This window comes from Metarhizium album (genome assembly GCF_000804445.1).
Source record: "Metarhizium album ARSEF 1941 chromosome Unknown scaffold_13, whole genome shotgun sequence".
NCBI classification, from domain to species: domain Eukaryota; kingdom Fungi; phylum Ascomycota; class Sordariomycetes; order Hypocreales; family Clavicipitaceae; genus Metarhizium; species Metarhizium album.
In genome coordinates, this window is record NW_024467587.1 from 643,808 (window position 1) to 665,982 (window position 22,175).

Below are 22,175 nucleotides of genomic sequence, written 5' to 3' on the forward strand. Positions count from 1 at the left end.
TGTGTGTGTGTGTTTGTGCAAGTTAACTTACTAGCACCGTCGGGCCTCTTTTCCCTGACGACATGTTTGCATCAAATGGCCAGGTCCGGCAATGAGGTATCTTTTGTTGTCTGCCCAGCAGAAATTACGTCCGGGTCGAAGATGACAGCGGATTTGCTGGGCCTGCCCATTCGGCTGCGTCGGACGAGTTCACATTGACTGATGACCAAAGATGTTATCAAAGACTCAAAGAAGTACAGATGTCGTCAGTTGGGTTTTGTGATGTAACTCGGATGCATGTGTTTAGTGGTACGTACTGTGTACATGTGCAGATTTATGCATCACGGGGCACAGCCCGACCGGTACATGGACCAATCGCTGGCAACAAGCCGACTTTTGGTCGACGCCACGACGCTTTTGGTGGCGGGCGAGATCCTGGATACTAATTTGTATTGAAGCGCCTACTGAAGTACTTAGGTAAGTGAGTAAGTACCTAGGTAGGCTATTGTTTTTCCAAAGACAGCTGAAAGACCTGAAAAATTGTTACAGAAAAATAAAGGCTACCATGTGCTACTAGGAGATTATGTGCTATCTTGTCATAGCCTGTAAGCCTAAAAACAGTCACCAGAATAATCTCTGCGCACCCTACAGTACCTTTGTAAGTACCTTGGAAGGTAGGCCCAAGCTCGAGATACCATGTCGTCCGCTATACCTAGGTAGCCAATCACAGTCGAGACCTTCGCGTTGCTGGGTGGTTGTACCGCATGTTTGTTTACATCAGACAACCGCTCCCGAGAGACGGAACCCCGCGCGACGTGCAGAGCTGCAGCTGCTTTGCGCTGCTTGATATGAACGTATCAGTACTCCGTAGTAACTCGACTTATCAGCCCAAGTGCTTGCTTCTGTTCAGGCTAGGCCTCTTCTTCTGGCCCGAGGTTGGTTCTTGTCAGGGATCTGTCATACTTGCTGGCAGCATCACCAACACGGCTGCGGCAGAACATTGAATTCTTCTGCCGCTGGTATAGCCTCCCTTCCGTCACGCGCCCTCCCCCCCGGCTAGCCGCTGGTGCTTCTTTCTCTGACTGGCATTCGTTTCTTGTGTCCCGATTTTAGAATCTTGTTTTCCCGCAGAGCGGTGCCCTCAGCATTCCATTGCCTCCCCCCAACCCCCCATCGGCCCCCCATTCCGACATAATGTACATTCTGTCATAGGAGTCTTAACAAACAGGATCTAGCTAGTGGCCTGTGTTCACTATTGCGCGCCCAGAGACGTGAGCGAGACATTCAAACAATGTCGTTCCAGTCTCATCCTCTGCGTCGGTCGCGCACCGCCGACCTCGCTCCTCCTCCTCTACCCAACTTCATGCATAACAACAACATATCTACTAGCATCTCAAACATCAACCGCTTCCCTTCAACGACCTCGTCATCCGCATCCTCGGGCTATTCATCCGCATCCGACCGCAGCGCCATCTCACAATACACATCGGCATCGAGCGACCACGGCTCCCCCGCTGGCCACAAGTACAAGCGCGGCCAAAGCGATGTCCTCGCCCGGGCACGAACTTTTGAAGCAGGGGCAATGAATGCCTTCAACAAAGGGCCGGAAAATCGTCCTGCGACCCCAACTCGTCAGTCTCTTCGGCCGCTGCCCCAGCCCCGGACATCGTCTCCCAGATCTCCCGCTCAGGGTGCTTCGTCTCCAAGTTCTCTTCGACATGGCCGTGGACGCAGCGTCGACATCAGCAAGTTATCTCTCAGTCAATATGATGGCCCAGCAGCCTCGCCTACATCCCCACCACCGCGGTCGTTGCCCATGCGCCCCAACTCAATGCTGCTGACCCGATCCGACTCTATTCTTCATGGTACAACACCCATGACGCATGGCAGCTCGCCTCAAGGAGCTCACACAACACACATCGGCCGCCCCGACCTCGAGCTGCTTGGACGATCCTCCACCCGTGAATTACGTACCTTGTCTCGGCTGGCTGAGTCTGACGTCGCAGAAGAATTCACCATCACATCGCCTGCACAAGAGGTCGTTGGTTTGCGTGGACGACGCCGACTGCAGTGTATCGACAAGTCCAACGGTACTCGCAACACCAAATACGGCGGCTATGGGTGGGAGGGCCAGAACTGGATGGATAAGCAGCGCCAGTTCCTCCAGGCCTACGAGTATCTTTGTCACATAGGAGAGGCCAAAGAATGGATAGAAGATGTCACGCAAAAGACTCTTCCACCAATTGTTGAGCTGGAGGAAGCTCTGCGGGACGGAGTCACTTTGGCCAATGTGGTCGAAGCGCTGAATCCTCAGAGGCATTTTCGAGTATTCCACCATCCGAAACTTCAATTCCGTCATTCGGATAACATTGCCATCTTTTTCAGATATCTCGACGAAGTCGAACTCCCTGATCTCTTCCGATTCGAACTTATTGATCTTTACGAAAAGAAGAACATACCAAAGGTCATATACTGTATTCATGCATTGAGCTGGCTCCTCTTTCGCAAGGGCATAGTCGACTTTCGAATTGGCAACCTCGTCGGGCAGCTTGAGTTTGAGCACCACGAATTAGAAACAATGCAAAAGGGTCTGGATATGCTGGGAGCTAATATGCCCAGTTTTGGTAATATGGGCGCCGATTTTGGCGTACCGGAGCCCGAGCCTGCGGAAACGGAGGAAGAGCGAATCGACCGCGAGCTAGGCGACAACGAAGAATCAGTGGTCGATCTGCAGGCTCAAATACGTGGGGCTTTGATTCGGTTGCGACTTGGGAGTAAAATGCAGCAGTTCTGGGACGAGGAACATTGGCTGATTGATTTACAATCCCGTATTCGCGGCGACTTCACCCGGCAGATTATGAGCTATCGGCTCCAGATGCGGCGATCTGCCATCTTGACACAAAGTGCGGCGCGAGGATTCCTGGTCCGAGAGTGTTTAAGGACGAGGGATGATTTTTGGGCCGCTCATGAGCTGGATATTCTGCAGCTCCAGAGCATAATACGGGCCAAGAAGGTTCGTGACGAGGTACGAGGCTTATCGCAATTCTTGGACGGCTGCAAGGGGCCTGTCCGGGAGATCCAGGCAGTTTCCAGGGGGTTCTTGGTCCGCAAAAATCTGGCGGCTCAACAGAAAGAGACGGAAGAGGCTTCGGGCCGCGTCGAGAGACTTCAGGCTCTCGCTCGTGGGATGGCATTGAGAGCTAGAACCAGCCAGCATCTCCAGTTGTTAGGAGGGCAGGCTGGCATGATTGCGAGCTTACAGGCTGCTGCAAGAGCGCTGCTGACCAGGACTCAGATCGACCGCGAGCAGCAACAGCTGCGTGCCCTTGGCCCAAAATGGGAGGCACTTCAAGGCGTTATTCGGGGAAAGCTTGTGCGGGAAAGGGAGGGAGCATGTAAGGTCGAAGCTCGGAAACACAAGCTCAAGGTTGGCCATCTGCAGGCAATGATTAGAGCGGGCGCTGTGAGACGTGAAGTTGCGAGAAAACTAGACGCTCTAGAGGAAAGCAGAGACAAAATTCTTTCCCTTCAATCGGGCGCCAGGGGAATGATGGAAAGACTCAAGGCCGCTGCCTTGCAACGAGAACTCAACCCACACGGGCCTCGGATCACAGGATTGCAAGGACATGTTCGAGGCTACCTTGGCCGAAGGCAATACCATGCGCTCCTAGTCGAACTGAACTCGCATAACGAAGCCACAGCAGCATTCCAGGCAATTCTCAAGGCCATGATGACCCGCGCAAGAATCGATGATCTCCTCACAGAACTCGAAGAAGGGGAGAAATCTATCGTGGCTCTGCAGGCTGCCGCAAGAGGATTCATGGTGCGAGCGAAATTCGAGGAAAAGAAACGCTATTTCAACGAAAACATGAAGAAAGTCATCAAGATCCAGAGCTTTGTTCGCGCCAAGGTGCAGGGCGAGGCGTATAAAAGCCTGACCACGGGCAAGAACCCCCCGGTCAATGCGGTGAAGAACTTTGTTCACCTTCTGAACGACAGTGACTTTGATTTCAATGAAGAAGTTGAATTTGAACGGATGCGAAAAACGGTCGTTCAGCAGGTGCGTCAGAATGAAATGTTGGAGCAGTACATCGACCAGCTCGACATCAAAATTGCGCTACTCGTAAAGAACAAGATCACTCTGGATGAGGTTGTGCGGCATCAGCACAACTACGGCGGCAACTCTATGGGATTTTTAGCCAACAGCACGATTACTCTGGCCAACCAGTTTGACTTGAAAGCGCTCAACAAAAGCTCACGCAAGAAGCTGGAGTCTTATCAGCAGCTATTCTTTAGTTTGCAGACGCAACCACAGTATCTTGCTCGGCTGTTCAAACACCTCCGTGAGCAGGGCACGTCAGAAAAAGAATGCAAGAGAATCGAGCTTCTCGTCATGAGTCTGTTTGGTTATGCGCAGAAGCGACGCGAGGAGTACTATCTCTTGAAGCTGGTGGCCCGAGCTATCCGTGAGGAGGTGGAAGGATGTCGGGCTGTCCAAGAGTACATACGAGGCAACTACTTCTGGCCAAAGCTACTGAATAACTACACCCGGTCACCTAGGGATCGCAAGTATCTGCGCAGTCTATTGGGACCGCTGATCCGCGATAATATCGTTGAGGATCCTGCCCTTGACTTGGAAAGCGACCCTATGCAAATCTATCGGTCTGCCATCAACAACGAAGAGCTCCGAACCGGTCGCCCCGATCCCCGACCGCTCGACGTACCACGCGAGGTTGCCATTAGAGATCCCGAGACAAGACGTCTATTCATCGACCATCTTCGGGATTTGCGGGAGATTTGCGATCAGTTCTTTCTAGCCCTGGAGGAAATGGCCCATAAGATGCCATACGGTCTCCGGTTCCTGAGCAGCCAGATGTTTCAAGCCATGTGTCAACACTTCAACCGCGAGCCGCAAGAAAACTTGCTTCAGCTCGTGGCGAACTGGATCTGGAAGTTCTACCTGCAGCCCGCCCTGACCCAACCGGAACAATTGGGTGTTATTGAAAAGTCACTCAGTCCACTCCAAAGAAGAAACTTGAGTGAGGTGGCCAAGGTCATCGGGCAGGTTGCCTCTGGGCGACCATTCGGCGGGGAAAACATCTATCTGCAGCCTCTCAACAACTTTGTAACAGACTCCGTTCAACGCATGCGGCAAATCCTACAGATTTTGATATCCGTGGCAGACGCCGAAAGCACCTTTGGCGTCGACGAGTTCAATGACCTTTATGCCAAGAACAAGCCGACTCTGTACATAAAGATGACGGACGTCTTTGCAATTCATAACCTGGTGGCGTCTGAGCTTCCCTTCATGTGCCCATCGCGGGATGACGTTCTCCGAGAGATCATCCAGGACCTGGGCAATGCCAAGAGCAATGAGAACGAAATGAATGCTGCTGGGTCGTCGGATATCCAAATGTTCTTGACTCCCAAGCTCCACAATGTCCAGGACCCGGAGGAAGATGTCAAGTCGCTCTTTATGGAGACGAAGCGCTGCGTCCTGTATATCATCCGGGTTCAGACTGGCGCCAACCTCTTGGAAATCTTGGTGAAGCCCATCTATGAGGAAGACGAAGAGAAGTGGCAAGCAGTGCTTCGTGATGACTTTTCGAGCGACGGCAACACTCGCGGGGCTTACTCGGACACCAACATGGTGGATGTGACGAGAATGAGTTACTACGAACTCAAGCGTACGGCACTGGAGAACATAATGAGGCTAGAACAGACGGGACGTATCTCGAAGCAAAACTACTACCAGGACGTTCTGAACGCCATTGCCAGCGATATTAGAACAAAGAGCCGCAGAAGAGTCCAAAGACAAAGAGAGCTGGAAGGGGTGCGTCTTACTTTGAGCAACTTGACTGACAAGGCCAAATACCTCGAACAACAAAGGAAGAGCTATGACGATTACATTGAGCAGGCGATGGCGACGTTGCAGAACAAGAAGGGGTATGTTTGTGTGATCCTCCTTTTCCACTGCTCGACCTGAAGACTCGCACTGACAACCGAAACCATGAACAGGAAGAAGAGGTTCCTCCTGCCATTTACGAAGCAATACAACCACCAGCGTGAGCTCGAGCGCAGTGGCCGGGTGCCCAAATTTGGGAGCTACAAGTACAGCGCCAGAACGCTCTCCGAAAAGGGCGTTCTGGTATCCTGGGTTGGCATTGGTGACCGAGAATGGGACAACATCAACATCACCATTTCTTGTGACGAGGTTGGTGTGTTTGCCATCGAAGGGTCACGGGGCCACATTCAGATACCGGGTGCGAGCGCCATGGTCCCCATTGAGGACATGTTGCAGGCACAGTTTGAATCTCATCAGTTCATGAACCTGTTTGAGGGTAACGTGAAGTTGAACGTCAACTTATTGCTACATCTCGTATACAAGAAGTTTTACGGAACGTAGCCACGTCCCCACCAAGAGGAGGTACATGTGTCCTGATGAAGCGCTCCCTTGATGTTTTATTGACTTTGCATTTGTCATGGGTAGCGATTAGAACAGGGAGAAAAGGGCATGGCTCGGTGTTTGCTGGCTTGTTATTTTTTGTCTGTGCAAGAAACTCAGCTGTTTTATATTATAGGATAGGGATTTTGACGAACGCGTAATCTCGGTGCGCAAGTTTGAGGCTGGACTGTACGGATGGACTGGGGCTGGACGGCACTGGACGTGAATATGAATATGGGTCTGGTATAGGTGAGGCGCTTCGGGAATGGCTTTGCCGGGGGGGGGGGGGGGTTGTCTTGTACAAAAGTACCCTGGTATTCTTGTGTGTCTCGGTATTATTATTGGCGCGAATGAAAGAATTGAGAAGGACTCTTGCTCGTCGAAATGTCTCGACATCATCTAGACTGCCCAACGCTGATGGCGGTGAGGAGCTTGTGCTGCCCAGGACAGGTCCATGTGTATGATCCGAACGAGCTTTGGGGTCGCCCGAGTCTTCCAACTGCGATGCGATGTGCGTGGCTCTTTTGGACTTCAGCAAATGCACTGATTGGGCGGATGGGCAAGAGTGATTGATCATAAGCACAGCCGGCTGCAGTAACCGAGCGTCATGTCCGAACCTTGTTGTCCAACATGCTGAGGCTGTCTGTCTTGTTCGAATCGGCGGTGACGGCCTGTTACTGAAGGACATCGGGCGGCTTGGTCACGTTTATCATTGGGAATATTTACGTAAAGCCGGCGAGCCCGGGTGGTGAGGCGAATGATTCCAAGTGCTCGATTGCCGGTTCGGGGCAAACAGGCTGCCAAGGGTCATGCTTGGCCGTCAAGTCGCATCATGGAAAGCTGACGGACTTGCCTCCATTGTGAACACGGAAAAAGCAGGGCGTTGGACAAGAAATAGTTGCATGACGGTTCAGGGGTTGGTTGGTGCGGCGCGGGCGCTCAACTGGCTCGTTTCGCTCGTGGGTCCCTGTTCTTTGGTCTTTGGATGCTGGTGCGAGCTCAACTGTACTCCGTGCGTGTTTGTTGGTATTGGTGGGACAGGGACAACGATAGGTGCATGCTGCGGCATCATCATGCAAGAGGTGCAATGCAATACCCGTCCTTGTCTCTTGTCTCAGCGGTGTCTGGACAGTTCACAATATTCGTTGGCTGGTTCACGCTTGGGTCGAATTCGGAAAGCTAGTCGAGCTGTCAATCGTCAAAAAGGTCGCAGCAAAGTGGACCAAGAGATTGAAGGGAGCGTTGGAACTTAGCACGCATGGTGTCATCCGTCAAGGCGATGTCGACATCGCTGCATGACGGCATCAGGACGACGAGGAGAGGGAGCAATAGAGTTTTCCGAAAAGGTGAAAAACCCACATGTAACAAAGGGGGTTTGTTCCTCGCACGTCTCACGCAAGTCAGGAAGGTAAGGGCTTAGACTGCTCCTTCCCAGATGCGCCGCGCTCTGTAACAAACAGGCTTTGGACGTGGGAAAGGAGCTGTCGGATGGGAATGAGACGCTATGCTCACGACCGCCATGTCATGCCCACACCATTCTTCCTCCCCCGCCACATCGCATTCATTAATCTTCTTCGCCTCTCTGCCATCAACACAGGTGCCACGGGCAGAATACCGGCGGCAGAAGGCCGATTCTTCTCTGCCACAACCTCGATTGCAACGACGACTACTCCGTACACGCACCGTTACGTCGTGATAGTATCTGTCTGGCAGGCAAGTCGGAGTACACCCGATTGGAACAACATCCTTCCCATGAGAACTTAAGCATCAGCCCAAGCATGTTCACCCCAATCCCGGGGTGTGCATGAGACCATCATGGCCCGGCGCTAAAAAGCCACGGACCAACCAAGTCGAGGTAGACGCCCAAAGCAGTAGTTCCACAGACAGATTGTGGCCTTCTGCCTCGAGAAGTCGTTGAGTCCGTGACACCGCCGATTTTCTGATGCCCAATGTCTTTGCTCCCTTGCGGTACGAGCTGGCTGGGAGGCGCCATGTGACCACCAGTCCAGGGTCGGGGCTGTTGGTCCTGTCGATGGCGTCCATTTGCACTCGCCAAGAACTTTCCAAGTCATGGATGCTGGAGCCTGACTAGTACAGCCAGCCGTTCGAGACCGCGGATTTCGTCAAGGACAAGCAGTATTCCTCGACGACCCTCCGAGTATTGTGGATGAGTGATGCCAAATGGTGGGCACCGGCCGGTGGCAAGACACTTACTATCCGGGCCACAACTCGCATCGAGGTCAAGCTCTGTTGGGAGGCATCGATTCTCGACATGGTGCATTTTACATTGCATAGGGAGTCAATGGAGCCAGGACACCGCCTATACAGACCGAGAATTGCAACAACCACCTCTGGCTGGCTGGGTTGCACACACGGGCCACGACTGCGAGTAGTACGTAGTGGTACTGTTAACTTTCTCGCACCAAGAACCTTATTGTCTCCCGCCCGAACACCCCGCCAGCGACTGCCCCTCCCACCTCCCTGCGATTTCTCGAACTGAACTTGCGGCGAGCAGGCTCCACGACCCCGGGCGCCGCGAGTGGCTCCCATTGGGGTGGCGGATTGACAGCAGAGAAGACCAGAGTATAAAGACCCCTGGCGTTCTGAGCTCTCCCACACCTCTCACCCTGTTTTAATAACCCTTGTCGTTTTTGCTGCAAAGTATTGTTCTCATCACTGTTTCCTGTATTGGACTATTTTGATTACGCTAATCAAAACATTGGAGCACTTTCTGTATCTACAGACGTTGTAAGAAGGACCGAGACCATTACCGCCCCAACTTTTGTCTTGTCACCTTTAAACTCTGTTCTTTTGGGCTCTTGTTTTTCTTCTGGAGTGGAAAGGAGGTCGAACTATTGGGAGGGAACGCAGTAGCTGTACTCCGTACCTACCCTTTTTATCAGACAACTCACCATTTTCCTGTCTCTGTGTGGCGCTCTGATCTGAGTTGCCATATAGTTTCCACTGCTGTACTGGCCACCATTTGTATCTTGAGGGCCCTTTCCGGATCTGCCCCTCCTATTGCTGCTTCCAGCTGTCGAGAGTTGAGTGAAGTTTTTAGAGAACTAACAATTAGAAGGCGGCGGTTCCGAATCTACAGCAGTGAATAGAGGGCTAATTTAGATCACGGGATACTCGGACTTGGAAGAACGATCCATTTCGAAGTCTCCTCACATAGCCTATTCCAACCAATTCAAGATGGCTCCCGATATCAACACTATTCAAACGGCAGCACCTGTTCCCAAGAGCAGCGCTGAGAAACCCAACATTCTCTACATCATGGCTGATCAGCTGGCTGCCCCTCAGCTCAAGATGTATAACCCAGAATCACAGATAAAAACGCCGAACCTGGACCGCCTCGCCGCCACCTCCGTACAATTTGATTCTGCGTACTGTCCTTCTCCTCTATGCGCCCCCTCCCGAATGAGTATGATCACTGGTCTTTTACCCATGAAGATTGGGGCGTATGATAATGCTTCTCAAATCAACTCTGAGATCCCCACCTATGCCCATTATCTCCGTTCCAAGGGCTACCACACAGCCCTGGCAGGTAAGATGCACTTTGTTGGGGACCAACTTCATGGATATGAGCAGCGTCTCACGAGCGACATTTACCCTGGGGATTTTGGCTGGGCTGTCAACTGGGACGAGCCCGATACTCGTCTGGAATGGTACCACAATGCCAGTTCAATCCTACAAGCAGGTCCTTGCGGCCGTAGCAACCAGCTTGACTATGATGAGGAGGTCATGTATCGAAGCGTTCAGTATCTGTGGGACCACGTCCGCGAAGGCCCGGAGAAGCGTCCGTTTGCTTTGACGGTAAGTGACTGTTTAAATAGGAGGAAAAAAGGCCTTTTTTTGCCGGCCATGCCAGGCAGCCGCTCTTCAGATTGCCCGCACGTGGGACAACATGTGGCGAGCTGATGAAGATCAAGTGCTGGAAACGGGCTTCAGGAACAGATAAGTGTTTTGCCCTTTTATCACAATGCTAACAGCGACATGGCTCCGTATATAGGTTTCTCTCACTCATCCTCACGACCCTTACACCATCACCAAGCAGTACTGGAACCGATATGAGGGAGTAGAAATTGCGCTGCCAAAAGTTCGCATTCCAAAAGAGGAGCTCGATGCTCACAGCAAGCGCCTACTGAAAGTCTGTGATCTCTGGGACCAGGACTTTTCTGACGAACAAATCAAAAGAGCCAAGCGCGCCTACTACGGCGCCGTCAGCTACGTGGATGACTGCATTGGCAAACTTCTCGAGACGCTCGGAGATGCTGGCTTGGCCGACAACACCATCATCATTTTCAGTGGGGACCATGGCGACATGTTGGGCGAGCGAGGTCTATGGTACAAGATGAGCTATTTCGAGTCGTCTGTAAGAGTTCCTCTACTGGTCAACTATCCGAAGTGGTTCCAACCGCACCGCGTCAGCCAAAACGTGTCGACGCTCGATCTGCTCCCAACCGTTTGCGATCTGATTGGCACCAAGCCTGATCCGTATCTGCCCATGGACGGACTTAGCATGTTGCCCCATCTTCAGAATAAGGAAGGCCATGACACCGTCTTTGCTGAATACACTGGCGAAGGCACTATCCGGCCAGCGATGATGATCCGCCGTGGGCCGTGGAAGTATATCACTTGCCCAGCCGACGAGCCGCAATTCTATAATTTGGAACGGGATCCTGACGAACTTGACAATTTGGCGCGTTTCGTGACGGTTGCACCGCAGAATGCTGAAGAAGAGGGAATCAAAGCGTTGTTCGAGAAATTCGACGCAGAGGCCAAGGCGAAGTGGGACTTTGACGCCATTACAGCACAAGTCCTCCAGTCTTAGCGTAGTCGCCGCGTTGTTTGGGATGCCCTCAAGGAAGGCACGTTCACAAGCTGGGATTTTGATCCCTTGGACGACGGCAGAATGAAGTAAGTGACATTGGGCTGTACGCCAGCCAAGGACGGTGGGAGGAATCACAGTTTTAACAGCTTGCCAGGTATATCCGTTCCACTATCCCTCTGGATGCTCTGGAGCGCCGTGCCCGTTTCCCCTTTGTGGACAGTAATGGATACGAGTCCAAGGCGGTCAACTCGACTCGAAATTGAGTTGAAGGAAACAAAACTAAGCGGGCATCAAATACCCGATGTGATGGCATTGATGGAAACGGCTAGTTTGTGACTCAGAAGACCTGTCTTTGAAGGGACTGGACCATGTGAAGTTGGACAAGAAGGTATTATTTCCGGGGTTTGTCATCCAGGAGTTTGAAATGCGATTTTGTTGCGAGGATGATACCCAAACGCGAATTAGCCCGAGTTACATGTAATTTGGCGTGTTTAGGATTAGGATACTGCAAATAAAATGGGACAAATTCCTTATGGGAGTAATTAATCAATCCAGTTTTATCTTTTTTTCTTTTTTTTCTTTTTTCTTTTTTCCCTTTCCGGGAGACAAAGGGCGTTTGTCGATTTCGTGGCATCTGGTGACGGGCGATGCCGTCTCACGGAAAAAAAAACTCAAGTACAGAGTACCTGGTAAGTAGCCTTTGAAAAGCCTCAAGTTGTGTGGGTCCGCACCGCTGCGTCAACCTTATTTGTACTCGATACCTCCCGCAGGTACCCCGTAGTCAATAAGTCTCTACCTCGCACGATATTTTTCTCCAGGACACACCCGTAAATTTTGAATTTTGTCCCGTCCGTCAGCGTCTCGAGTTATCCAAGGGCAGAAACGACTCGTCATACCCGGCATGGCGACGCTGGGGCTGGACGAAGACGAGCTCAAGTCGGTAGAGCACATCGTGGCACGGCTGGCCCAGCTATCCAGCAGCATTCAAAGCCTCAAGATGGACATTCTCAAGAGCAACCCCCTGCCGCACCCGTACGTCTACGTCTCCCCAGTCACCGCCCCATTCGCGTATGCTCGCTCACCCGCGGCGGGCGCAACAGCTCGTCCCTCCAGGCGTCTGCGCAGATCCTCCAGCGCAACCTGCAGTCGGTCCTCGAGAGCCTCAACGACAACGCGGAGCTCTTTACGCGAATGGTCATCCACCCGTCGACAAACTACCCCGGCCGGACGCAGGAGAATATCCTGACGCAGCTGCTGCGCAAGAAGCTGGAGCCCGATGTGGAGGAGCTGGTTGCCGAGGGGCGCGAGACGGCGAGGCTCGCAACGGCCGAGGGGATCGCGGCGCTGCAGGCCATCTGGGACGAGCTGCGGGAGTGGACGCAGGGGAGGATCGCGGCCTATGTGCGGGAGGAGGCTGGGGACGTGTACACCCGCGAGGAGAGGGAGGCCGGGGTGGACAATGTGAGGACGGGCCTGAGGAGGGGGCTTGACGAGAGCGACGACGAGGACGACGAGGCCGGCGGGGGCGAGGGCGAGGGCGAGGACGAGGACGAGGACGGCGACGAGGACGGCGAGAGGGGCGCCGCGGTGGTGCCTAGGGGCCCTGAGCCGGAGATGCTCTTGTGGTTCGGGGCCAGGGGCGACTTTGAGCTGCCGCGGAATGTCGAGTTTGAGCGCAAGGTTGGAGTGAGGAGGGGACTCGAGGGCATCAATGTGCCGCCTGACAGGATGGACAGCGCCGCCTCATCCTAGGAGAACCGAGCGAGGAGAGTCTCGGGCGAACACGTTTGAGTTGGATCACGACTTGCGAACATTGGGCTGAAACGTTGCGGGCGACACGTCGTCTACAAGGGTGGTCGCGAGATGACGTGCCAGACGGGAAATGCAGCACCAAGGAAGCCGTCTTGTCAGAGTATTATTGCGTCCCATGGAAGCGTCGTCGGCTGACTACAAAATAAATAGTAGACGCCGCCATCGCTGGGGACAGCGTGTGATGATGGACTCGAGATGACTTGGCGTTTATGTTTTGCCAACATCTAGAGCGCTGAACAGGTGCTGGGAACGCAGCCCTGCAACGTGCTCACGCATCACGTTTCCACAGTCAAGTGCAGCGCAAATCAGCGGCCTAGCCAACACCGAGCCCAGCATCACAGATGGGCAGCCAAGACTGCGTTTGACGCCAAATTCAAAGGATCCGGCTGCGTCGGACGTGACGCACCTTGTGTGGCACGGTGGCTGCCACAGTTGCCAACGCGGGCTACACGCAGATGATGTCAGCTCAACGTGGCTGAAGGGCTGGAGCGCGTTCTCGTTGCCGTGTCGGACAACCTCTTTGGACATCTTTGACAAGGTCGATTGGTTATATCAAATGCTTATGCGGATGACGAGGCTCGTAAAGGGTGTCGCTACTGCTGCCAAACGTCGTGATGGTGGAGGAGGGGTCTTCATTTGGCATTTCCTTTACCATCTTCAACTTCTCATCAGTCCGTTACATATATGTGCATGTATGTGATCGCCTGCAATGACCGGTCCAGCCCTGTGTCCAGCGCTGGAATGTTTAGACGCTGGATTCGCAGGTATACCGCCTGCTGTGCTGTCCACACGTCTTTCGTCCCTTGCGGAATCATCACGCCAGAGGCCTGACCTCGGATTGAAGAAACTCGGAAGCGACTCGGCGGTTACGGTGAAGAACCAGTGCACTGGTCCGTGTCTATTACTATCGCTGCCTGTGGAGATCCGGCTCCAAATATATGACTGGATATACAGAACAAGTCCGGTGCGCAAGAACTTGGCCTTGACGGGATATCCTCTCCCGGTGCGACAGCCTCGATTCACAACCTCGATTGAATACGGGGACAAGGTTCCGCGGCATGGTCGCAAAATGTGCGGCTCCCATCTGCTCCGCCAGGACCGTCTCTACAACTGCGTGCCGAGTAATGTCCTCGTGCTGAGTCGTCAGATATACACGGAGGCCAGGGAGATTCCGTTTCACAGCAATGAATTTGTTTTTGAGAACTGGTTCTCGTCTGGCCTAATTGCAGCCTCGTTCTTGCTAAGGGATGTGTTTGAGCCCTGGCAAGCGAAAGCAATGCGCTTCGCAAGAATCGAAGCAAGGGGCACAGACTTCCGTGACGAGCGCGGCTTCGAGAGATGGAGAAGACTGAGTGCGAATTGGGTAAGCTGTGTTCGTGGTCTGCGAGTGCTGATTCACGTCTCGACAGATGCCGGGTCGGAGGAGAGCGGCTTGACAGGAATTCTTGACGGGGTCGGTGAGCGATGGGTAGTGGACGGGTGCCTGGCTCAACTGCAAGTTTTGGAGAAGCTAGAAGTTGAGCTCGTCACGCCGTCGTGGTTCTCCGATGATGATAAGCTGGCTTGGTGTAGAGCACTCGAGGCAATTTTGAGGGCGCATGGCTCGAGGGCCGTGGTAAGCGGTGTCAAATGCGACGTGGACTCTCATATCCAACCCGCGCTGTCACCCACGTCCAGATAAAACATTCACAACAGGTGGAACCGCAGCAATTCCCGTATCGACACAGCTATTCGCATATCTTCTAGAGCATACCGCCGAGAGTCGAGATATGAGTCCCATTGCTATCTTGTAATCCGCCATCCGCTCATCATTCATCTCGCTCAGAGACTCCGACATCTGCTGGCGGCGGATAAAATACGTACATGGGAAACTCGAGGAAAACGGTTCGCTTCAGAAACGTGGGCATTTTCTCATATAGCTGTGGGGGAAAGGGGATCAGGATACTCGTCCGGTCCAGCCACCGCTTGTATCCCTCCCAATTATTGCCCTTTTCATAGCGTGCTTTGGCTTTTGGTCGCTCAGAGAGGGGCAAGCCAGAAACGAACATGAGCAGTACCGTGAGGAGAATTGGCCCCAGGATTGTCGCGTACAGCGCCTTGTAGGCCTGGCCTGAGACGTACCCATCCGCTGCTGATGAAACGGCAATCATGTATATGGCTAGGGTGTCAGTTTGTCAGTGGATGGACCCAAACACAAGACCGACGTCGAGAGCCCGAGCATTGGACGTGGACGTACAGAACTGAATGATTATTTCGCCGAAATAATTGGGATGCCTCGACACTTTGAAGAAGCCCACATCACAGACAGCGTAGCCATCGTGTGATTTGCGGAAGTTGTATTTTTGCACGTCACTCAGACTTTCCATTACAAAGCCTATTGCGAATAATACAACACCGGCGATATCACGCCCGGTGCCGAAAGAATGCTGTGGGTACTGCGTCACATTGGGCGAATTCAAGATGGTGACGGGGAGTGACACGGTCCACACCCAAATCATTTGAAAGATCCAGAAGCCGAGAAAGGGGAAGAATTTGTCGCGCTTGTCGTCGAAGCGGTCATCTGAGCCGGTGCGCAGGATGCGGAAGAAGAGGAAGGATGAGAGACGGACCGCCCAGAGGATGAGAAACAGAGATGCTACCACTTGGCGGGCGTGTTGATGGCCGGAGAGTGAGAGGGTGAGGATGGCGAGGATGGCAAAGTTGGAGCCGCCTGCGAGGTCTATTGGCATTTAGAGAGGAAGTCTTGTGACTTGCAGCGGCCAGCGTGGCCACGACGTACCGGTGAGTTTGTCGAATTTGAAAGAGTATGCGATGGTAAAGAAGAAGAGCTGGTAGGCGACGGTGACAATGGCCGTTATGCCCAGGTAGTAGTTGTCGAGGACGTGCGCTACGGCCATGGTGAAGAAAAACGTGAGGTGAAGATGGTGGTGATGGCAAACCTGGCTGTAATGGACGAAGGGCAGTTTATGTACGGAGGATGGAAGGGATTACGACTGCTTCTTACTGGCATTCTCACGGAGCTGGTAATGTGCGTCATGATGGAATCGACCTTTGACGTTGTTATGTGAGGGACGTCATCATTGACTCGACTGTCATCAATGATGCCAAAGCCAAAAGGCGATGGGGCGGATCGGCGGGGATGAAGGTGACTTATGCCACCGCCGTCTTTGAGGGAAGGGGCGAGGTACACATTGCAATGGCCTGCCTCTTTTGCCAGCACTGTCCGATGGCCAAGCCAAGTCGACAGTGTGCAGATCTCAGTCTCCCAGTCTCTTAGTCTCTCTTCCATCATCCTCACGCATGTTCTGCAGATATTCTACGCACCACGAGAAATTGAGTGCAAGACGAGTGCCATGTTCGAAAACAGACAACGTATTCACCAGTCGGTCTCGTTACCCAGGTAACTACTTGACAGCGACCTGACCGGCGGCGTGTGACACCAACGGTGCGGCGGCCACAGAACCGCTGCATGGCATTCGACTGTGAATATTTTCCGACTCTTCATATCGCAGCCCAGTTCCGAATGAAGCACAAACGGGACGTGTTACTTGTGCACTCATCACCGTCAACGCTTACATCTGAGTACGCGGTCGTCATACGACGCGAGGCCAAACGCAAGCTGTCTGGGCTAGACGTTTCTCCAACGTCTCAGTCTCGACATCGAGTGCAACAGCCTACATCCGCATCCCTCACGAACCGAACTACCCAAAACAAGTTGCGAGCCAGAGTTTATGGGAGATGGGAGCGTCATTGTCATCCATCTCGCTGTCAAAGTCCCCAGATGCACACTTGACACCATCCGCTTCTCCCTCTGAGCTGCCGAGACCTCTGCTCACAGCTATAGACCAGGGTTCACTACCCGAAACAAGTGTCAACGATCCCAATATACCGATGGAGAGTCTAGGCTTATACTCCGTCGGACTAATGCACGTGTGTCTTGTGCCGTATTTGTCCTGGGCAACCTCTGCCCCATGTCGTGGCCCGATCATTCTCTCCATTGCCCTCTAGATGCTCCCCTTTCGTCTGTTTTTCTTTTTCTACATATTATCATGATACTGCTCTTTAAACTCTTGATTGTTACTTGCCCTTGGTATTCGAAACCACGTCCCACACTTGAATATCCATGTGCATTTTTGCTTGTTTCTCGCTCCAAAAACGTTTCAATTGACAGGTTGAGATATCTGAAGGGACCAATCCAGTTCAAGGCGCTTTTCTTTGCCACTTCTCTCGTGATTTTACTTTCCTTCTTGCCCCTTTTGTCAGTCTGGTTTTCTTCTTGTCTTCTCATCAGCTGGCTGATATGTCATCCCTGGGACGCATGGAGTTTGTTCCAAACCTGTGGCTGTAGTCATTGAATCTTGGCAGACGCCTTCTTTTTACTTTTGAGCAGCCGGCCTGCTTGATAATTTTTTTCATACATATCCTTTTACTCTGTCCAATTCTCTTGTTCTTTTTCCTTCTTTCGAGTGTTCATATCCGCACGCTGCCAAAGCAGCAGCGTGCGTGTCCTGTTGGGAACAGGTTTCCTACTGCCTGATCATGAATTTCTTTGCTCTTTTAATTCTCGCTATCACGGCTGTCGCTCAGGTAATGGACCCTTCGACTTCAATGAATTCAACATGATAGATCCTTCCGAACGGAACTGACCTGAAAGCAAGGCCGTGCCAAGTGGTCCACAGGGGTCAAAACGAGACATGGTTGGGAGGCACGATTCCCTCAACAGCCTTGGACCAAGAGTTGGGTTCAAATTTGGGGGGAGTGATGGTCAATTCGGTGCTAAGAAAGCCAAAGACGACACAGCTCAAGGGATCCAGATGACTGTTGGACCTGATGGTGTTGTGAACCTTGTGCCGCCTGTTGCTTTGCCGAATGGCGGTCTCGAGGCTTTGGACGGAAGCTCGAATGGGCGGTATGATGGTTCCCAAAGCGCACGAAAAGGACAGCGGCCGAATGACCAAGGAGTATGCAGCGATGGTCAATACCCTACTCGCCCGCAATCAAACGGCCAGCCGCCCGCGTCCGCAACTGACCGGTTCGTTTCCTTTCACCCAACAAGCCACAGCCTTTCTTCCTCAACAGCACTGACAGAGACCAAGGCTACAACTCACCTTTGTGACCGTCAACGTCCAATCCACAGCCGCCCGGGCGTCGGCCGAGACGGAAACGCAGTTGCCCAGTGTAGTCACGACAACTGTCACTGTTACTGGAGGTGTAGGTTCAAGCGTCCCGAGCAGGAACAAGTCTATTTCAAACCCAATGGGCTTAATACATGAAGTAGCTAACAATGGGCAAAGGCAAATCTACCGCTCCAAGCCCAGAAATCTCAAAACTCTTCTTGTAAGTCGAATACTAGAGGAAGACCCTGCGCCCAACGCTAATGGGAGCGAAGTCGTTGTGAGTAGTGAAACTGCCCTTCCGAAAACGACTCGCGGTTTGACTGGTCCGCCATTTTCACCGGTCAAGCTGAATACGGGTTCGTCTTTGCCTCCCATGTCAGCTCCGGCTGCCACCGCCAAGTGGTCCCAGCCAGCCGCACCAGAGCCTGAGGCACAATTGAGGAACGGCGCGTTGTTGTCGTCAAAAACAGCATCGTCGATCCGCAACGCCTCTACCGCACGCTCTTCTGGTTCTTCCAACATGGAAGGGCAAGCTTCGCATTCTGCTGTGGCTCCTGCTGCAACAACGCTTGCTGAAGCAGTCGCCCCGGTGCAACCAATTGTCAATCTGTCCGGGCTCACTCTCAAGAGTGTAATCGACCTTGGAAACCTAGCGGAGCAAACAGAGAAAGCTTCGGCTACCACTTCTGTCCTCCTCTAGGAACCCCAACGCCAACCAAGGGGTCTGGAGTGTAGATGGGGCGATACATAGCTGTGAATCAACTTGACCAAAAAAGTCTATTAGGTGGCCTAGGAAGCCATGAGATTGAACCAACCAGCTCCAGGTGAAAGTGAGTGAACAATGACAACATCATGGACCTGCCGCACCGCATGCGGGTATCGTCAAATCCGTTCATCTTAATCTCAAGGTTGCTGTTTTTGCGCGAGCGCCACATCATGAGATGGGATTTCCGTCTTGTCCAGCCGAGCGAGCGGCAAGTTTCAGCTTCTTCGTTTGTCTGCTGCTCATAGATTGGCCATCTCCTTCACCTTGCTTGCGTTTTTGGATCTTTGATTTATTGCCGCTCCGCCCGGTGTCGGTACCCGTGCTCGGTTCATTGTCATTGTCACCCGAGGATGCCGGATTCGTATCATTGACAGCCCTGGACGCGACTTGAAGCACGTTGATGACGCCACGGAAGCCATTCCGCTTTATTCCTTCGTTAACAACGACGCTTCGCGGAACAGATTGCAGACCTTGGAGGCCCTTGTCGCTGGCCAGCCCCCACACGCTCAACAGATTGATGACATCTGCCGGACCTCGCAGACAGAGGGCCGTCTTAGCCTCGCTGCTGATGATGATGCCACGTCCACGGGTGGCGCGAATGATGCTGGTGGCGTTGGAGATGAAGTTTGCGCGGCCGCGGTTGTCGGCGGCAAGCAGCTGGGCGTAGCAAATTTCGAAACGAACGCCACGGGCGACGGCGGCCATGCAAGATTTGGGGCGGAAGTGAAAGGGAAAGTGCGAGGTGAGATCGAGAGAGACGATGGGGATGTCGAGCGTGAGACAGGCATTTTGGAATGCCTTTTCGGTCGAGGGGCGAACTGCGAGAATATCGTACACGCTGACGAGGGACTGTAAGCGGTAGTTGGAGGCGGCTGGGTCGTCGAGGGGAAGAGTAGCACGGCGCAGCAGGGCGGGCAGTTTTCGCGAAGGCGACGACTCGAGATGTGACGGGAAGGGCGCCGTGGGATTCGCGGGGAATGGGAGCTCCAGCGTGTGGTTCAGAGCAACTGTGGAGTACCCGAGGGAAGAGGCGAGAGAGAGGGTCTGGAGGAGACGTTCGGACGTCGTGGAGGGCGACCACGCAATGTTGAGGTCGTAGATCATGGTCAGGGTGTTGCCGCCGAAGCGCCGGGCGCGGAACCAGTTCGGCCGCGGCGCGATGTTCAAGGGATGCAGCGCGGCCCGGTATTATCCCTGGCTGGTGGATGGAATGGTGCGATGCGATGACGCCGAGGGCCGTCAGTTGTGGTTGAATCCTTTTCAAATCACTCGAGGCCGTCGATTGACAACCAACTTGGTTTTTTTGTCCTTCTTTCCCAGGCCACAAGAGGCGTGGCGTGTACGTACTCCTATGGGGGTGGTACAGTACGTAACCCCACCTTTTCTTTAAAAAAACAATAAGCACTGGTTATGGTGAGGCTTGGGGTCAATGGTCGAGTTAGGGTTGAGGGGCCGGAGTTAGAGTTAACCTTGGGATATGCTGAAGCCTCCTACGCAACCCGCGCCTTCCTCAGAGAGCAGACGGAGCAGTGCCGTTCGTCGACGGAAAATTCAAGGTGGGGTCCGTGCATGCGGATGCTGGGACAAGGCTGCGGGATTAGTACCGGTACATGGATTCAGAAGTATCTTCAGATAGGCCGCTACGTACCCTCCCAGCCGGGTCCCTTGGCACCTAGCGCCGCTCGTAGCAGACACTACGTGCTCGGCACTTCACCTGTACATCATCCATCGCCGGGTGGCGTCACGCGTCATCACTCTGTCTTGGTCTCTCTTGCGCCTCCGAGCCTGCGTCGCCCGTTGAGCTTCCCAACCCTCAAACGCGTTTTCTGTCGATACTACATAGCTCGTTCTACAGCCGGGCCTGCATCTTGCATACTACTTGGTGTACCTCGTACCCTCTCCGTACCTACATCTTTCGCGAAGCGAGCTGGCCGCGAGCCATTCTTTGTCGAACTGACTCGGTCGGCCCTCTCTGCTCCAACAGGCTTGCCTGCGGTCTTTGCTTCGAGCAACCAGCCACTCTTTGCCGTCTTCGCCAACAAGTCCCAATTGTCCTGCTCGAATCGTGTGGCAAATCTGCAGACCTCATTCCGCGTCAAGTGTTTGCCGCCGCGGAGCCGATCCTGGCGACGAGCACTCCCTGCCGAGGAATTGGACGCGCAATCTTTTCTTCCTTCCAAGCCACCCTCACGAGCGTGGTGTCGCAGTTCGTCCTGTCCAGACTCATTCCACTCTCCCTGCTTCGCGCCCGAAGGGACTGCGGGAGCCGCCGGTGCCGCCGGGCAACCCATTCGCCATGTTCTTCTTTTTCATATGCGGCGAGCACACCTTCCGCAGTGACGTCCCCGGTTATGAGGGAATCGTGTGTCAATGCCACCACTGCGGAAACATGGCAGCGCGCGTCGTCAAGAGCCGTCCATTCTTCACCTTCTGCTTCGTCGTAAGTGTCCCGCGCTCGGCAGCGGCGCCCAGTCCGTGCCCATGCCGCCCAGCCCAGCCCAGCCCAGCCTACCCGTCGTACGTGGTTCGATTGGCCCCTGTTCCGCACGTCTCATCTCGCCTTTATCCGCGTCGCGAGATCGTGTCCTCGTTCGTCTCGAATCCTTCCTGTCCCAGCCCGTCTCACCTCGACCCCGATCCGCTTGAGAAGCCGCGTGTCGCTGCTAACTCGGTCTCGGCAGCCCATTATCCCATTCACCATTTCGGGATACAAGGATGTTACTTGTAACATTTGCCACTTTCAGCAGCCCTTGAAGCATCGTCCTGATGTCCTGGCCATGGCTAATCACGGCGGCGGAGGTGGAAATTAAATGAGCATAGCGGCGATGTGGCTGACAGACAAAGGGGCCGTGACACTCTCGCCGCATTTCATGGAGCCGTGTAAGGGCGTCGGAATTGGTGAATTTCTTTTTAATTTTTTTTTTAAATTTCCCATCGCTGGTTGCAGCGGTCTCACTCTGGCGTCCTGATTTGAAGGATTGAGAGAACAAACGTACGTAGTTTTGTGGCGGTACTGGCGTTCCATGGTCATCACACGAACTTGTCTTGCTGGCTATATGGGGGTTCATTAAACTAGGAGACGTGTCTGGGACCAAGTAAGCTCCCGAAGCTAACGAAGCGGCTTTTGTACTTTGTTCTTGCCTCCGTACATAGAACTGGTTGTCACCGTGTTTGTTCGCAGGGTGCTCCGTTGCCGCAGCCACTGCTCCCTAGTCAATA

The 22,175-nt window shown here is 53.4% G+C and overlaps 8 protein-coding genes across 8 annotated transcripts; 6 read left to right on the plus strand and 2 right to left on the minus strand.

The window, feature by feature from the left end:
- Positions 1–1,270: 1,270 nt before the first annotated feature.
- Positions 1,271–6,385, plus strand: MAM_05430 (ras GTPase activating protein; the record flags this gene model as incomplete). The annotated part of the gene is made up of 2 exons (XM_040824228.1): positions 1,271–5,925; positions 5,998–6,385. The coding sequence occupies 2 exons, from the start codon at positions 1,271–1,273 to the stop codon at positions 6,383–6,385; spliced, it is 5,043 nt and encodes a 1,680-aa protein (XP_040677940.1).
- A 3,237-nt stretch (positions 6,386–9,622) lies between these two features.
- MAM_05431 (sulfatase) lies at positions 9,623–11,261 on the plus strand (the record flags this gene model as incomplete). Its single annotated transcript, XM_040824229.1, has 2 exons — positions 9,623–10,243; positions 10,440–11,261. 2 exons carry the CDS (start codon positions 9,623–9,625, stop codon positions 11,259–11,261), a joined length of 1,443 nt encoding a protein of 480 aa, XP_040677941.1.
- A 901-nt stretch (positions 11,262–12,162) lies between these two features.
- MAM_05432 (uncharacterized protein) lies at positions 12,163–13,013 on the plus strand (the record flags this gene model as incomplete). Its single annotated transcript, XM_040824230.1, has 2 exons — positions 12,163–12,293; positions 12,362–13,013. 2 exons carry the CDS (start codon positions 12,163–12,165, stop codon positions 13,011–13,013), a joined length of 783 nt encoding a protein of 260 aa, XP_040677942.1.
- Positions 13,014–13,782: 769 nt separating this feature from the next.
- Positions 13,783–14,754, plus strand: MAM_05433 (uncharacterized protein; the record flags this gene model as incomplete). The annotated part of the gene is made up of 1 exon (XM_040824231.1): positions 13,783–14,754. The coding sequence occupies one exon, from the start codon at positions 13,783–13,785 to the stop codon at positions 14,752–14,754; it is 972 nt and encodes a 323-aa protein (XP_040677943.1).
- A 127-nt stretch (positions 14,755–14,881) lies between these two features.
- MAM_05434 (uncharacterized protein) lies at positions 14,882–15,970 on the minus strand (the record flags this gene model as incomplete). The annotated part of the gene is made up of 3 exons (XM_040824232.1): positions 14,882–15,231; positions 15,310–15,792; positions 15,853–15,970. The coding sequence occupies 3 exons, from the start codon at positions 15,968–15,970 to the stop codon at positions 14,882–14,884; spliced, it is 951 nt and encodes a 316-aa protein (XP_040677944.1).
- A 1,797-nt stretch (positions 15,971–17,767) lies between these two features.
- On the plus strand, positions 17,768–18,890 carry MAM_05435 (uncharacterized protein; the record flags this gene model as incomplete). The annotated part of the gene is made up of 4 exons (XM_040824233.1): positions 17,768–18,105; positions 18,170–18,284; positions 18,368–18,410; positions 18,463–18,890. The coding sequence occupies 4 exons, from the start codon at positions 17,768–17,770 to the stop codon at positions 18,888–18,890; spliced, it is 924 nt and encodes a 307-aa protein (XP_040677945.1).
- Positions 18,891–19,124: 234 nt separating this feature from the next.
- Positions 19,125–20,060, minus strand: MAM_05436 (RNase P subunit p30; the record flags this gene model as incomplete). The annotated part of the gene is made up of 1 exon (XM_040824234.1): positions 19,125–20,060. The coding sequence occupies one exon, from the start codon at positions 20,058–20,060 to the stop codon at positions 19,125–19,127; it is 936 nt and encodes a 311-aa protein (XP_040677946.1).
- A 1,192-nt stretch (positions 20,061–21,252) lies between these two features.
- MAM_05437 (rhodopsin family protein) lies at positions 21,253–21,766 on the plus strand (the record flags this gene model as incomplete). The annotated part of the gene is made up of 2 exons (XM_040824235.1): positions 21,253–21,396; positions 21,638–21,766. 2 exons carry the CDS (start codon positions 21,253–21,255, stop codon positions 21,764–21,766), a joined length of 273 nt encoding a protein of 90 aa, XP_040677947.1.
- Between the last annotated feature and the right edge of the window lie 409 nt (positions 21,767–22,175).